This window comes from Stenella coeruleoalba (genome assembly GCF_951394435.1).
Source record: "Stenella coeruleoalba genome assembly, chromosome: 14".
Classification (NCBI taxonomy): Eukaryota; Metazoa; Chordata; class Mammalia; order Artiodactyla; family Delphinidae; genus Stenella; species Stenella coeruleoalba.
In genome coordinates this window covers 83650190-83667457 of record NC_137160.1, presented here as the reverse complement: position 1 = coordinate 83667457, position 17268 = coordinate 83650190, and the positions used below count along the sequence as shown (strand labels likewise).

The 17268-nt window shown below is 51.1% G+C and overlaps 1 protein-coding gene across 1 annotated transcript in view; it reads right to left on the bottom strand.

The window, feature by feature from the left end:
* The window catches only part of DNAH10 (dynein axonemal heavy chain 10), a 147108-nt gene that overhangs the window by 22201 nt on the left and 107639 nt on the right, over window positions 1-17268 (bottom strand). The window contains exons 52-58 of the mRNA XM_079942214.1: window positions 16722-16893; window positions 12719-12922; window positions 11806-11886; window positions 9489-9686; window positions 8792-8953; window positions 6417-6591; window positions 538-719 (exon numbers count right to left, since the gene is read on the bottom strand). Of these exons, the coding sequence (XP_079798340.1) occupies window positions 538-719; window positions 6417-6591; window positions 8792-8953; window positions 9489-9686; window positions 11806-11886; window positions 12719-12922; window positions 16722-16893 (1174 nt within the window). The remainder of the gene's footprint in view (window positions 1-537; window positions 720-6416; window positions 6592-8791; window positions 8954-9488; window positions 9687-11805; window positions 11887-12718; window positions 12923-16721; window positions 16894-17268) is intronic.

Sequence of the window (17268 nt, the reverse complement as noted above, 5' to 3'; positions counted from 1 at the left end):
CCGACACTTGTAGTTTTGTGTGGTTTTGTTTAAATTATACCATCCTAGTGGGTCTGAACGGTACCTCATTGTGGTCTGATCTGCATTTTCCTAGTGACTAATGTTACACATATTTTCATATGCTTATTAGCAATTTGTGTATCTTTTTTGGAGAAATGTCTATTCAAGTCCTCTGCCCACGAGACCAGTTCTTGGCACCACTACGCCCATCGGACAAGATGCACAGAAGACCAGGCAGGGCGGGCTCCATGAGAGAGTCATGTATCCTACTAGGGAAAACCAGACCCGTTGCTGAACCACACATTCAGCGGGCATCCACTGCCACTGCCCAACCAGCAACCATCCTCCCTGCCGCTGTCTTCCTCTGGGGACGATCATTCCCCCCCTTCCATCGGCAACGCCACGGCGAACACCATCTGACCACGATGGGCGGGTCTGCCTGCGACAAGCCCTCTCCTTACTCTCCCTCCCGGCCCCAGAGACTGAGCCGCCAGGCTGGCAACCAGCCTGGCTGTTCCTACATCTGTCTACACTCACCTCTGATATTTTTAACTTGGCTCTGGGTAACTGAATCAAAGTCAATCTCCATCAGAGACCTCAGGAAGTTGGGGTCGGACATCATGCCTTTGGCGGTTTTCCAGTTGAGTTCTCTGTACCCCTTCATGATGAGGATGCATTCACAGACCGTCTGCACCTGCTTCGGGGGCTTAGCAAACGACCTGGGGAGAAACGGATGCACACGCGGGTCAGACGCAGGATGTGGCCAGGATCTGGCCTGAATGAGAGTTCCGAAAAATTGGTGAGTCGTTTCTTGGATGCGATACCGCGTGGAAACAACGGAAGCCACATCTCAACACCGACTCGTGCCCCTGGGGGTGGGCTTCTCCAGGGGCAGGGACTGGGTCTCATCTATCATGTGCCACGTCAGGCTCCTGGAATCGGACTGGGCGCCAGGAACACAGCAGGGTGTCGTTCAAGGCAAACCCAGGCCACCCCTGAATCCGCAGCTCAGGGTGGAGCCTGAGCATCTGTGTTTTTAAGGACACCCTGGGGTGATTCCTCAGACTCTAGGTGGTAGCCGCTGTCATTATTGTCATTATCATCATCATCCTATTTTCCACTTAGGAGATAAAGAAACAGAGCTCAAGTGTTTGGATGGCCTGCCTGTGTCCACATGGCCCATCCCGCACCCTGGCGTCCTTCAGGCTCTGGAAGTTGTTGTCTCTGTCTTTGATGAAGTTAGACCATCACTCTGCTGCTCCAACACTCGGGTGTCCAGCACCCTCGACCCTCCGGAGAACTGGAAACCCAAAAGGATCAGGAGGCGGAAAGGCTGTATCGGCGTAAAGACCCAAGAAGGAATGAGTCGCACACTGACTGTACCCAGTGGGCCCGCTTGGCAAAGTCTATAAAAGCCGTGGAGAAGACGATGAAGAAAAAGCAAAGGAAAGGAAGAGCCCCCGGAGGGCAGGGAGCGGCCTGGGGAGAGGCCAGAGTGCCCCAGAGGGAGGGGGAGGGAGACACGGAGCGAGAACAAGCTGACCCGCACAGCAGTGTGGAGGCTCTGAACCCGGCAACCCCCAGACCCCTCCTGGCCCCGGGACCCCCGCTCACTGCCTGAGGAGCCACACAGCTTGGGGACAAGCCAGGGCAATGCCTCCAGCACCAAGCCCGATGATTAAAGTAATGGTCCTGAGTCACCAGGGAAAGGTTCAATGATGCGGCCTTAGGCGCTCACGAAAGCAGGCATGCTGCCAACTGTTTTTAAAAGGTTCCCTTCGGGGCTGCTGAAGGTCAGGGCCCGGCCACGCTCTCTGAATAATCCGAGGAGGAGGGATGATGATGACGATGATGATGACGATGATGACGACGATGATGATGATGATTATCCTCAGTGAGATGTTTTCAGACACAAGTCAGAAAAAGCCTCGGGGTGGCGTCCTGAGCCCTCCGGAAAGTTAGGAACGGTCCGGGGTTCTCAGCTTTCCCATCTATCAAATGGGGAAGCGGACCCGGAACCTTTCAGCTCCCAAAGCCTTTGAGTGGAGTTCTCTGTTACCAGTGTACAAACCATGCCCAGGAACCTCGTTTATCCAGAACACAGTGTTGTGGTGCCAGATAACCGAGGGGCTCGAAAAAGTAAGGTTACAAGTCTGAGAAATGAAAGCGTTTCTGTTTCACTAGATTCCTTTCTTCTATCACAAAAGAAACTCAGGAGGGGACTTCCCTGATGGTCCAGTGGGTAAGACTCCATGCTCCCACTGCAGGGGGCCCGGGTCCGATCCTTGGTCTGGGAACTAGATCCCGCATGTCACAATTAAGAGTCCACATGCCACAGCTAAGAGTCCACATGCCACAGCTAAGACCCAGCGCAGCCAAAATAAATAAATGAATAATTTTTAAAAAGAAAAGAAAAGAGATTCAGGGAGAGAGAGACAGACAGACAGAGGTGACGCCATGTTGCCTTCCCTGGAGGAGAATACCCATCACAAGCCCCACTCCCCACCCCCTCACTCTACCCCAGACCCTCTGACCGTCTCCGCTTTTCCCCCCTGAGTCAACCTCCTTCTAGCCCCGCTCCAGCCTCCATCCCACGTCTCAGTTTAAATGTCACTTCCTGGGGGTCATCTTCCCTGACTACCCACCCCCCAGACTAGTTCAGGTTCCCCCATTATCCACAGTCATAGCAACAAAGACCCTCCCTTCCTGACCTCCTCCTGGGTAATTTTGCTGTACACGTGAGAGTCCCACGTGCACACCCGTGCCTCCCCCAGACCATGGGCTGGCTCCATGCAGTGAAGACCCCCTGCCTGGCCCATTGCCTCTCAGCCCCAGTGCCAGCACATGGTGGGCGGGCGGTAGGCACCCAATGATACTGAATGAAGGAAAGGAAGCAAAGTAAAACTGCAGGCCAGTAACAAAGGGAGCCTTTTGTACTCCAGAGGAACAGCCACGCTAATCTTCATTACTCCTAATCTTCCTGCCTTAACACTTAATGATCTCTGCAAAGGGGATTGAGCATTACAGAAAGGAAGTGCTATTGAAAGAATTAAAGGATTATAAAATTGTCAAGACCTAAATGCTGGCTCATCGCTCTTAACATCCCAGTGGCCTAAACAAAGCCAGACTGTACTCCTCTGCATCCAAACTCATTAAACCCGAAGAAAAATCCCAAAGAGATCAAAGATTTAAAGGTAAACACTATAAAAGTATTAAACTATAAAAGTACAGGATGAAACCATGGGGAAATTATTTTACAATCTTCCAGTTGCAAGGCCTTTTAAGTATGAGGTAATAGCGAAAGCCACAAAATAAAATATTGCTAGAAGCTGCCACGTAAAACTAATAATTTATACACGGCAAACACAGGCACGCACAAAAACCTCCTAAATAGTCAAATGGCTGATGACAAACTGGGAAAACTATTTGCAACTCGCATCATGAATGAAAGCTAGTCTCCCATTATATAAAAAGCCCACAGAAATGGATAAGAAAAAAAAAAAAGGCAACAGTAACAGCAATCCACAAGATAAATGGGCAAAGCACATAAACAGTTCACAGAAAATGAAATACACAGGACTCTGACACACATTCTTCACATATGAAATAAAGGCCCACCTCACTCAGCAAAAGGGGAATGCACATTACAACGACACAAATACCATTTTTCATCTATAAAACAAGCAAAGGGTTTCCCTGGTGGCGCAGTGGTTGAGAGTCTGCCTGCCAGTGCAGGGGACACGGGTTCGTGCCCCGGTCCGGGAAGATCCCACATGCCGCGGAGAGGCTGGGCCCGTGAGCCATGGCCGCTGAGCCTGCGCGTCCGGAGCCTGTGCTCCGCAACGGGAGAGGGCACGGCAGTGAGAGGCCCGCGAACCGCAAAAAAAAAAAAAAAAAAAAAAACAAGCAAAAAGCCAAGTGTTTAGTAGCGCCCTCTGTTGGTAAGGCCGTGGAAAAGCAGGTGCTCGCGTGTATTGCCAGTGGGAGTGTAAATGCGTTCCACGCCTACGGGTGGGCATTAGGCAAGAGCTGCAGACGTTATAAACACACACACCTTGGAAGCCAGCAATTCCACTTGTGAAAATGTGTCCTTCCAGTGGACTTGTGCAGAGTGAAGTAAGACAGGGTTATTCTTTGCCACACTGTTTGTAAAGGCAAAAGACTGGAAATAAGCTAAAAATTCATAAATTGAGGTGGATTAAATAAATGACGGCACAGCCATCCAATGGATTATGATGAGCTATTTTTAAATACTGAGGAAGTTCTCATATAACAACATGCAAAAGATCTCCAAGGTCTCAAGCAAAAACACTAAGATGCAGAAAAATACGTATAGTATATTACCAATTATATTTTAAAAGGAAAGAAAAAAGGCTACGGAAGTATCCCTTGTTCTACAACCCTTAGAGTCCAACGTCGGGAACTGAAGAGACACTTGTACATCTGGTTGCCTTGAACATGTACAAAAGCTGTCTGAATGGATGTGTCAGTAATGAATGGCAACAGTTACCTGTCGGGTGGGTGGTGAGGGGAACTAAGCTGAGGGCGGACAGGTGAGAGGGGGCTTTTCATAGCACATCATTTTGATGTTGGAACCATGACCCTAGCTAATGTTTACATGGCACTGACTCTGTGCTCAACTCAGTTCTGAGAGCTCTTTACGTAATAGCTCACTGGAACCTCGTAACAACCCCGATGCCATGGGGACAGTTATTATCATCCACATTTTACAAACAAGGAAATTGCAGCACAGAGAGGTTAGGTGACTTATCGAAGGTCACACAGCCAGTAAGAAGCAAAGCCATGCATCAACATATTACCTGTTCCAATAATTACAATTTTAAGAATTATTCCTTTTGGGCCCTAGGCCACTTTCATTTTCTCGGGGGTGATGCAGGCACCCCATCTAACTGCAGGGGACACATATCAAACTCTCCATGTGGTCCCATGGAAATCCACTCTTGGATTAGATAAATACTCCTTCCAAACAAATACTCAAACATCCTTCCCAACTCTCTGCTCTCAGAACGCTTTTATGCTGCTGACCTGGGAGGAGTGCCCCAAGTCTGTATAACCAGTGGTTGGATGTTTCCTTTGGAAAGGTGCACGCTGAGGGTCTCTCCCACAGCTCAGTCTAAACTCCCAGCGCGTGCTACTGCAGTTTTAAAACGTCCATCCTTATACCTTCACTGCGATCACACTGCGAAGCTCTGAAACCATGACCTCTTGCTAAGAGCAGCAGCAGCTCCGGATGACCCCCCCAGGAGTGACTAGGGCCCCTGCCCTGGAACTGGCTGAACGTTCTGTTCAATCCACATGTTCCACAAACGAGCCAACCGCCAGAGCACAACCCTTAGCAAAAGCGATGAGCTCCGAGAAGCAGCCCCACCCGCCAGGAGCGCAGAACGCAGGGCAGCTCCCAGCCTGCAGACAGGAGTCTCTCTCACAGGAGACCTGACTGCGGGACCAGAAGGATGGAACCCCTTCTGAAAACGAGGCTGCGACGGGGAGTGAGGAGAGAGCCGAGGCTCCTGATGCAGGGACACGCGTGGGGGGCCTGGCAGCACGATGACGGGCGGGGGGTGGTGGAGGGGGCAGACGGGACACCGTTTCTTCCTGGCTTCCCTCACGGTGCTAAACTTACCAGCGAGAGCCACGAACGGTGCCCTGGGGGGACCACGCCCCGCGGGGGGAGGGGAGAAAGCGCCACACCAGACCCCTCTTCTGGACAGCAAATGGGCCCTCTGGCTGCGGGGGATGGAGTCATTTTACAGACTGATTTGCAGAATGTCTGGGGCCACAGTGAAGACCCACCCTCCCAGGACTTCCCTGGCGGTCCAGTGGTTAGGGCTCAGCGCTTTCACTGCCAGGGCCCAGGTTTAACCCCTGGTCAGGGAACTAAGATCCCACAAGCCGCGCGGTGTGGCAAAAAAACAAAACCAAACAAACAAACAAAAGACACTACTCTCCCCACCTGTAAAAGGCCAGCATTTGGCTAGAAATGGATGCGGGCACACCCCATCCACTCTCAGCCTGTGACACGCCTAGCCTGCATCCAGGGCCCTGCCCCTTTTAGGGCAGACACTCCTCTGTCCTTCCCGCAAAGAGGACTGACTTACAAGGCTCCAGCTCTCCCACCAGCCCCTTGGGGAACCCAGCCTCCTTCTGTGAGTCAGCCTGGGTTCAAGGCCAGTGGGCCATGGTACCAACTGGCTGGGAGGCCTGAGGCAAGTCAGCTCACCTCCCTGGGCTCCACGTCCCTCAGCTGCGAATGAAGACGGTGACAATCCCCACCACGGAAAGTGCCGGGCACAGCGGCCGGCACAGAAATGCCGAACAGCCATGATTATCTCATAATTACTGTCAGGAGTGACCCTGGTGGCCGAGCACGCTGTGGGGGGATGGCCAGCCGTTACCTGATCTCGGTCACGTCCGACTTGTCCAGTTTCTGCAGCTCCAGCTTGGCGGCCTCCAGGATGGGCATGACCTCGGCCAGGGCCGCCTCGGCCGCAGCCTTCTCCGCCGCGATGATCTTGTTTTGCTCCTCTATCTCCGTGGCTTTTTCCTCCGCCAGCTTCTTCTTTTCCTCCGCTATGGGGGGGAGGGGGAGGTCAGTGAAGCCCCTGGGGCATGGGGAGGACGGACCACCGCTCCCGAGCCAAAGCAGCGCAGCCCTCAAAGGTGGGCGCGGGGCGGAGGGGGCTGAATGAGCTTCGGCCAATATGGCGGCCTTGGGCGTTCCCACTGGGACAGATGTCCTCACGGCGCCTGGGGTTCCCAACACAGGGACAGCTGCTGCGACTCGGACCCTCCTTGACTGTGTCCCCCTCCCCCCACCCCACTCCATCCCACAAGACAGCCTCCAGCCCTGCCTGGCCAGTGTTAGCTGAGGACATCAGAGTGCCCGCCCTGTTTTTCTGGCTGACAGACATCTCTCTGGTTCTTCGTCAGCTTTTCCTACATTCATTCAGCCCAGCTCAAAAGCCACCCTCCCCTGAGGTCACTCTCAGTCTCGTCACTCTGTTCATTTGCTTCATGACACTAATCACAATCTGAAATTTCATCTGATCACTGGCTTGTTGATCGGCTCCACTCACTAGAAACGTAAGCATCTCCCCGACGGCTGTGACCCCAGCGTTTAGAACAAAGCTTGGCTCACAGTAGGTGTACTGGCTCGAATAGTGTCCCCCTCAAAATTCATGGCCACCCAGAACCTCAGAAAGTCACCTTATTTGGAAAGAGAGTCTTTGTAGATGTAATTAGTTAACACGAGGTCATACTGGGTTAGGGGAGGTCCTAAATCCAATGACTGTGTCCTTATAGAAGGCCATGTGAAGACACAGAGGGGGAAAGGTCACGTGACAATGGAGGGGCAGAGATGGGAGGGATGCGTCCACGAGCCAAGGAGCGCCCAGGATCGCGGGCCACCACCAGAAGCTGGGAGAGGCCAGGAAGCGTCCTCCCCTAGAGCCTGTGGAAGGAGCAGGGCCCTGCCAAGACCTTCACTTCAGACTCCTGTCCTCCAGAACCGTGAGAGAATAAATAAACGCCTGTTGTTTTAAGCCGCCCAGTTTGCGGTGCTTTGTTATGGCAGCCCCAGGAAAAGAACACAGTAGGTATTCAATCAACGTACGCTGAATTCAGCAGTCTCTCCCTGATGGGGCGTTCTCTCGGGACTCATCCTCACAAGTCCACAAGCAAGTGTTCAGGTTGGCTGATTCAAAATGTGAACTGCAGGAGAACGTCTAATGGATCCAGCCAGGGCTGGAACAAGCCCAACCCGGCAGCCCAGACTGCAGGTCAAGAGCAGACAGGGTGCCAAAGCCAAGTTGGGGTGCTGTGACCAGAGTAATGAAAAGTGGGTCCTGTGGATAGGGCCTGACACGATACAGCTGGAATCGAACTGAACCGAGGTCCTATGCAGAAGCGACACAAACGTGGGCTAGGAAGAGAATACCCAGAGGCAGGGAGGTTGAGTGGCTTCTGCAGAAATCCGAGGAGGAGCCGAGGAGGACACGCGTCAGAACATGGGATTCTGAGAGACGACAGAAACGGGGGTCCCAAGACCTAGGGAGAAGGAGGGTTAGGGGTCGTGGCAGAGCTGCAGCTTAGGAGTTGTCCTATGTGAGAGTGGTGTAAAGTAAGCCAGTTCCAGGAATTCCCTGGCGGTCCAGTGGTTAAGACTCTGCACTCCCAATGCAGGGGGCCTGGGTTTGAGCCCTGGTCGGGGAACTAGATCCCGCATGCATGCTGCAACTAAAAAAAAAAAAAAAAAAAGATCCCGCATGCCGCAACAAAGATCCCGTGTGCCGCAACTAAGACCCGGCACAAATAAATAAATAAAAAAAAAGAAAGCCAATTTCTTAGAGCAGGAGGGAACCAGAGCAAGGGCAGCCGCCAGGCCAGGAAGATCAGGTGAGGGGCCCAAGAAAGGACCCGGAGACAGGCTCACCTTAGAACCAAGCAAGTCCCAAGTGAATGACGCTCAGGCCGAGGTCATCTAAACCGACCCAGTTCACTAGCTCATTGAGGGTAAAGAGATGACTTTTCCACATCCTGGCAAATCCTCAAGCTACCAGCTGTGGGTCCTGCCTATGGTAACGTCTTAGTGCCTATTATAGGGGGCTTGACGCTAAGTCAGAAAAAACAGCAATGCGAGGGTCAAAAGATGCCAGTTCCTACAAGTGGCTTCCCAGGGATGTCCCCCAGTGGAGCCCTGTCCTGTTTGGGGTTTTTTTTGGCGGGGTGGGGCGTGGGGTGTCCCGACCCCCACAGTTGGACCCGCACTCACCTATGGCTGTATTGGTGGCGATCTCCTCCAGCAGAGCCTCGCAGGCAGCTGACTTCTCCGCCAGCACAATCTTCTGCTCGGCCAGCTTCTGGTTCAGCTCGTCCAGCTGGATGGTGGCCTCCTTCAGCTTGTCCAGCCCCCCCTCCAGACGCTTGCACTGAGCTGAGGAAAGGGAACACAGGTATTCACCCTCCAGGGGGCGCTGTTCCCAACACACCCAGACAAGCGTTCCAGTGCGATCCGTCCAAGTTGGGCTCACCGGAAAAAAAAAAAAATTATTTTCATGAGATGTCAAGCATCTATCAGTACCTCCATTGCCGTTTGGGGATGGCATCTTCCAAAATGAATGTATTTCTGAAAATAACCATTTGTTTGGCAAACAACCAGAGCCAGAGCATTTTAAAAAAACATCGTCCAGCAGGGCATGTTGCTCTCATCAAATAGTATCTCTAATGCAATGAACATTTAGAGCTAAGAAAGTGCATGGCCCAGCACAGAAAAACAAAAATAAAAGCATGCCAGGCCCACACAGACGAATCACTCTGAAATGCAAAATCCAAAATGTGCTTTGCTTTGCCTCAATCCTGAGTGTGCCCAATCTTGCTAAGAAATGTCCGCTTAAGGAAAAGATCAGCTGTTGGATCTTTATTCATAAGTAATAACAATTCCTGTTAACTGTCCCATTCCCAAGTCTTACCTATATTATACTGAGTTTTCTCATCCAGTAATTTCGAATACGTGTTAATAAAATCCAGGTAGTTCTTGGGAGTTACGTAGTTGCTGCGCCTCAATTTCTGTAGAAATTGTTTACTGAATTCACCCACGGATTCGTGGACCAAAACAACGTGTTCTACCAGATCTTCCATATTTTCTACTGGGATCAGCGGATTAGTCCCTGAAGAGGAAGGAATGGAAAAGGGTGGCTCATAAAGAAAGGACAGGAGCAGTTCCTCAAAAAGTTAAACATGGAATTCCCATGTGACCCAACAATTCCACTCCTAAGTTTGTACCCAAAAGAACTGAAAAATGGACACAAGGAGATTCTTGGACGCCAATGTTCTTAGCAGCACTATTCACAGTAGCCAAAAGTGGGAACCATGTCCAAGTGTCCATCAACAGATGGATGGATAAACAAAATATGGTCTGTCCATAAATGGAATATTATTCAGCCTCGAACAAGAAGGAAATTCTGACACACGCCACAACATGAATAAACTTGGAAAACACGCTAAGTAAAAGAAGCTAGACACAAAAGGACAAATGTTTCATCATTTGACTTACATGAAATATCTAGAGTTGGCAAATTCGTAGAGACAGAAAGTATATTAGAGGTTACCAGGGGTTGGGGGCAGGTCTGGGAGGACAAGCAGTGAGTGTTCAGTGGGGACAGAGTTCCAGTTTTAAAGATGAAAAAGGTTCTGGAGATGGATGGTGGTAGCAGTTGCACAACATGGTGAATGTAATTAGTGTAACAGAGCACACTTAAAATAGTTAAAAACGGTTAAAATGGAAATTTTTATACATTTTACCACAGTAAAATATGATATAAAAATGTTTTAATAGAAAAGAGCAGTTATCACTTGTCAGTGGCTTTTCTGGACCACAGTACTGATCCACGCTCTGGTAATTTCTCTAAGAACACAGAAAGCCAATTCTCTGTCCCTACTGGTAGGAAGGCTAAGGCAGGGTAGTAGGAGGGGCTTGAGATTCCAGGAGGGAAATTTGCTCAGTGTCCCTGCTGTATCCCCTGTACCCAGCACATACTGGGCACAAGGTAGGTCTTCCTGTAAGTCTGCTGAAAGAATTAATCATCACTCCCGGTGCCAAAACCACATCACTTGGATTATCTCACAGATGGCAAAATACTTTCACCTCAAAGCAGAAAATGAAGGAAGGAAGTATGACCAAAAGCATGCATTCATCGAGATTCTGCATATTTGATCTTGAATTATACCAGGGATTAGCAAACCACAGCCATGGGCCAATTTAACAGCACGCATGAAAAGCTTTGCCTCACAAATACCCATACTTATGGGTAAACCTACAGCCTGCAGGACAAATCCGGCCGACCACCTGTTTTTGTAAATAAAGTTTTATTGGCACACGACCACGCCCGTTCATTTACATATCGTCTAGGGCTGCTTTCCTGATGCGATGGTGGGATTGAGTAGTTGCAACAGAGACCATATGACCTGCAAAGCTGAAAATGTTTATCATCCGGTCATTTACAGAGAAAGTTTGCTGATCCCTGAGTTATATCATCAGGAAAGAGTCATTCTCTTAGCCCCCTTCCCCAGAAGACTGCGATCTGCCTCCCAAGGGGGACGAGTTATTTATTTATTGAATACGTATTTATAAGGCTGGCGCTATTTACAAGGTCACCCAGTGTCATAAGTCTGCTCAAGTTAGGTCCAGATAAAAAGTTCTTCCCTGAGGATAAACTGACTTGCTTTCTTATTTTGAAGATTAAAATTAATAATCAAGGCCTCAGGGCTTGGAAACTGTACATCAAAATCAACATTGATGGATAATCAGTTTACCGAAAGGTCCTTCAGGCATCCTTGGGGTCAGGGGTCAGCACACTTTCTCTGTAAAGAGCCAGACAGTAAATATTTAGGCTGTGTGGGCCGTAGAGTCTCTGTGGCAATTACTCAGCTTTCTGGTTGTAGCATAAAAGCAGCCGTAGACAGTGTGTTTATTACGTGTGTGCCAATAAGACTGCATTTGCCAAGGCAAGCGGTGGCTGAATCTGGCCTTCAGGCCAGGGTTTGCTGACCCCTACTTTGGATGATACCGAATCAATTTTTATCCCACGTTGTCCTTGTAAATCCCCCGAAATCTCTTTGGACTAAAACACAATATAAATCAAAACACGCTAACAAACTCAAACACCATTCACGGCCATGGGGGTTAATGGTGACAGAATCTACTGGACCAAAATTCAGAGTCAGAAAAAGGATAACAAATTGCTTTGTTATACTGTTAACATGGTCCCCACGTTAGCTGTCACTTACCTAAAAATGACTTAGCCACTGCGTGCAGAGCTTGGGAAGGCCAGGGCGTGAACCAGTCGATACCAGTGTTATTTACTAGACCTTGAAAAGAGAGAGAAACAAGAGAGATGATCGCTCTGCAACTCCGCGATGCTCGGGAACATGGATGCCGGCTTTGGTACCCAACACATTGGTGAGTGAGCCGGGCGGGTCCAAAAATAATGATCAAGGGACTTCCCTGGCGGTCCAGTGGTAGGAACTCTGCGCTTCCAATGCAGGGGGCGCGGGCTCGACCCCTGGTCGGGGAACTAAGATCCCGCATCCGCGCGGCCCAGCCAAAAATTTTAAAAAATAAGTAAATACACAAAAATAATGATCAAAAGCAGGGCTTCTCAGCCTCGGCACTGTCGACACGTGGCCGGATAATCCTGTCTGGTGGGGCTGTCTGTGCACTGTGGGGTGTTTGGCAGCCCCCTGGCCTCTGTCAACTAGATACCAGTTGGATACGTGGCCGCCCCCCCCCCAGAGTTGTGACAACCAAAAATGTCTCCAGGCATTGAGAAATGTCCCCCTGGGGGAGCAAAACGGCCTCCCTCTGCTCTAGGGCAGGTACTGCACCTTCCATGAGGCTGCCAGAATCTTCCCTGATGGAAGGGCACGGAGAGCTACACTGCACTCGCTATGGGCCTTGCACCTGAGACCTGAGCATTCCCTCGTGTCAGAAGGATAACAGCCATCCAGCGGCAACACGAGAGCCTGTTGGCAGATGTGAGGGGCCGCTCGGGGCTCATCCGACATGGCAGGGCCCACATTTCAACCTAATGACCATGGCATGGGTCACTTTGCTGGTGGAACCTCATATGTCATTCCCTCCCTAAGGCACGTGCCCTGCTGAAGGGGGAAAAATGGATTTGCAGGCTCTGCTCAAGGGCACCTGGGAAATTTCTGCAGCGGGTCCTCAGGGTGTCCCCCACCGGCGACATGCCCAGGACGATGTGCAGGTTATCCGCACTCTTGTTCACGAAGTACTGCCACGTGGACTCCTTGGCCGGGCCCATCCCTCGCTCCAAAGCCTCTTGTCCAATCTGACTGAGGATAGACTCCTTCTCCTCTTCTGGGAAAAGCGTGGGCACGATTCCTAGAAAACAAAGGCCAGGATTCTGTTTAAGTTCCAGGGTTATTATCTCTCGCGGCACTGAAATGGCAAGAGGCACTGCGTCACGAAAGGGCAGTGGATGCCGAGTCCAGAGCGCAGGGCTTGGGTCCTAACTCTGAGACCCAAGGCTCACTTGTTGTGTGTGTAAATCCCTTGAGCCTCAGTCGCCTCATCTGTGAAATGGAAATAACAAGTGCCTCCTGCTTACCTGGGCAGGTGATCGTGAGCATCAGAGCAGGGCTTCTCAACGGGGGACAACTCTGCCCTTCCCAAGGGACATCTGGCGATGTCTGAAGGCATTTTTGGTTGTCCCAACATGTGTGTGTGTGTGTGTGTGTGTGTGTGTGTGTGTGTCTGTGTGTGTGTGTGCGTGCGTGTGTTGCTGTGTGTGTGTGTGTTGTGGGGCGGCGGTACTAATGGCATCTGGAGGCCAGGGATGCTACTAAACATCCCATAATACCCAGGACAGCCTCCACAACAAAGAATGATCCCACCCTAATGTCATCAGTGCCAAGGAGGAGAGGCAAAGCCTTCATTCTGCAGCAAAGCATAAGAGCTTCAGAGCTATCTGCCCTCGATCCTTTGGGGTACTGTTAAATGGACCCACCGGACCCTACTCAGTCTTCATAGAAAATACACCCCGAGCCCTGCAGTGGGGTTTACAGACAGAGAACAGGGCTGACATTGACACCCCGGATCACAAGTTTGTGACCCATGTATGAAAAGTCCGCTGCCAACCCAAGGACACGTGTGCTAAAGGCCACATCAACAGCCTAGACAGTAGGTGCCCCAGGCATTCGGGAGACGGGAAACTGGCACGGTCGAGGAGGCTTCCTGGAGGAGGGTGACCCTGCAAGGCACTAGAGCTAAAACTGGGGGGAAAGTTTCCTTGGTGGTGGACTTGAAAGTGGAGTTCTGTTGTTTTTGCCCCCAGCCCCCATGCACTCCCCCCGTTTCTTGTCATAGGTCTCTCTTTTCCTTTGGAGAATCACTTCTTAGCCATTCTAAGTCTGGATGTGGTTTTGGGTAGTCATGACACTACCCCAGGCCTGACCAATCAGAACCCTGCATGACCCCGGCCAAAGTCATTGGCTCAGGGATGGGCATGTGATCTGAGCCAGCCAATGAGGGCCCTGCTAGGCACTTTGGCCACAACTCCTGGGAAAGAGAAACCCTCATTCACTGGACTAAGAAAGGAGGATGCAAGTCTGCAGCTTCTAGTGCCATTTTTTAAAACTACTTTGGGAAAACCCAAGAATGCAAATAAAAGAAAAACAGTAAAGCCAAGAGCGAGGGAGAGACCAGTTCCTGATGATATCATTTGAGCACCTGAATCCAACCTGGACTTTTTCAGTTCCAAGAATCAATACCATCTCCTTCATTTCTCCCTAATTTTACGTAAGCTTGTTTGGGTTGAGCTCCTGCCACTTGTGGCCATGGAGGCTGATAAAGAGATGGAGAGAGAGAGTGTACCAGGCATGGGCAAGATGCAGAGGCAGGATGCAAAGAGTACACCTGGAGAATGAGAAGAGAAAGGCGGCCAGGCTGCAGAGACAGGAGAAGTCAGTCCACGGAGACCCGGAGCAAAGAAAACACAAGTGCAATGAGCAGAGAGTGGTATCTTAGGAGGAAGGGCAATACGGAGATGTGTGCAAAAAGTCAAGGCCAGACACGACGAGGGTCTGGCTTAGATGGTAAAGGGGACACAAGGGAAGGGACAGGCTTTAGAGACAGAAAAGCATTCGCAAATGTGGGAGAGGCTAAGAGTCGACACGCTCCAGGGTTTAGACCTGATGAGAGTTATGGAATAACTAAACACGTGGAGACGGGCAGGGGAGACGAGCCCCCTGAGGACGAGAAACAGCCAGATTGTGGCTCGTTGGGCTTTGGGGTTTCTGTTGGGTTTTTTCTTTTTTTGTTGTTCACTATTTGTACCATTTCAAATTAGTACAAAACATTTTTAGGGCGTCCCTGGTTGAGGATACTTCACACGTGTTGTCACAACTCCTCGCTGGGGGACTGAGTGTATCCTGTGCGACACCCCAGGGAGGGGGCTCTGGAAGCCTGTGCCTGGCTCCCCCAGCCTTTACCCCACGTGCCTTTCCCCTTGCCGATCGTGCTGTGCGCCCTGTTGCTGTGATAACTCACAGCCGTGTGGACGACAGGATATAAAGAGGAACTTGCTCCTGGCTCTCCTCTGCGTTCTCTTGCTCTGGTTCATTCTTCCTCTTTGAATTCAGTCCTGGACTCGCTTTGCTTCTCACACTCTCCCCCGGGATGACTGCATCCATCCCCAAGGTTTTACAAACTACAGGCCAGTGACTCTGAAATTGACATCTCCACCCGAGGCCCTTCTTCTGAGCCTCAGACTCATCTATCCTTGGAAATAGGGTCTTTACAGAAGGAATCAAGTTAAAATGAAGTCATTAAGGTAGGTCCTAATCCAATATGACTGGTGTCCTTCTATAGGTGGGTATTCGGACAAAGAGAAAGACACAGGGAGAACAACAAGAGAACACGAAGACAGAGATCGGGGTGATGCCTCTACAAGGCAAAGAAGGTCAAAGATTGGCAGCAAACTACCAGAAGCCAGGAGAGAAGCGTGGGAGATTCTCCCTCAAAGCCCTCAGAAGGAACCAGCCCTGCCGACACCCTGATCTCGGACTCCTGGCCTCCAGAACCGTGAAACAATAGACGTTTGCTGTCTAAGCCACCCCTTCTGTGGTACTCTGCTACAGCAGCCCTCGAAAACAAACACACTACCTAACAGCTTGTAGGTGTAGCGGACTCCACAAGCCCCACGTGACACAGGCCCGATCTGGTCTTCCCTTCCTGGTAAACGGAACCACTCATCACTCACTCAAGCCAGGAACCCGAGAATCATGCTTGACACTCTCTTCCTCACCTCGTCTGGTCCATCCAAGTCCCATTGGCTCTACCTCCAAAATATCTCGAGAATCCACCAGTTCTCTCCGTTCCCACTGCCCCACCCTCGTCCAAGTCGCTGTCACGTCTCACCTGCACCTGGGCAGCAGCTCCAAGCTGGCTGCCCTCTCGGGGTCTGATGCATCTCTAATCCAGTTCCCACAGGGCAGCCAGAGGGCTCTTTTAAAAATAGAAATCTGGGGACTTCCCTGGCGGTCCAGTGGTTAAGACTCCGTGCTTCCAAGGCAGGGGGCGTGGGTTCAATCCCTGGTCGGGGAACTAAGATCCCACATGCCATGCAGCACGGCCAAAAATAAAATAAAAAATAAAAATAAATAAAAATGTAAGTCCGTACCACAGCACCGCACCCAGAATAAAATCTAGTCTCGGGCTTCCCTGGTGGCGCAGTGGTTGAGAGTCCGCCTGCCGATGCAGTGGACACGGGTTCGTGCCCCGGTCCGGGAAGATCCCACATGCTGCGGAGCGGCTGGGCCCGTGAGCCACGGCCGCTGAGCCCGGGTGTCCGGAGCCCGTGCTCCACAACGGGAGAGGCCACAACAGTGAGAGGCCCACGTACCACAAAAAAAAAAAAATCTATTCTCCATTAAATGGCTCACAAGGCCCTGCGCGGTGTGGCCCCTTCACCTGGTTTGCATCCCGTCCACCAGCTCACCACGCTCCCGCCGTACACACTGTACCCTTGGCCTGTGATGTGCCTACCCACCTGTGAGAGCCTGAATGATGCCTCCTGTGCAGGTAGGAAGTGCTTTAAAAAGGTAACGCTTATCAGACAGCCTCCGCTGAAAGCTGAGCAGCGGAGACCAGCAATGCCCGTGCGAGACCAGCGTCCTGGTACCTGAGGTGAGCATGTTGTTGATGAGCTCCAGGAAACCCTCCTCGGCCACGTGGGCATCCGTGAGCAGGAAGATCATTATCTTGTTCTCAATGCCAAGTTTCAGGTAAAGGTTCTTCAGATCTTCCCGGAAACTGTTCTCAGAGTAGCCGCGGCTCAGAAGGATCTCAAACACCTGCCGACATGGAGCACAGCATCCCCGTGAGACCACCGGCCCTACGGAGGGTGTCCAGGTAAGTGCAGAGGGAGAGGACAGCTCCAGGCAGCGCAGCTCAGGCTGAGCCACGATCAAAGAGGGACCAGTGACAGCAAATCTGGATGACCTGGGCCATTTTCACAAGATACGGTTGAGTGAGAAATGCAGGACACACAAAACTGACATCCCTTTTTGTCAAACAAACCACAGCGGACGTCCTGTGCGGGCGCACACGTGTGCGAGGTGAGAGCTTATGCAGGGAACAAGGCCTGCAAAAAGAGGGGTGGGGGTAATGCAAAGGACACCCTCAGTCATTAAAATGAGTCATTTGATGGGAGTTCCCTGGCAGTCCAG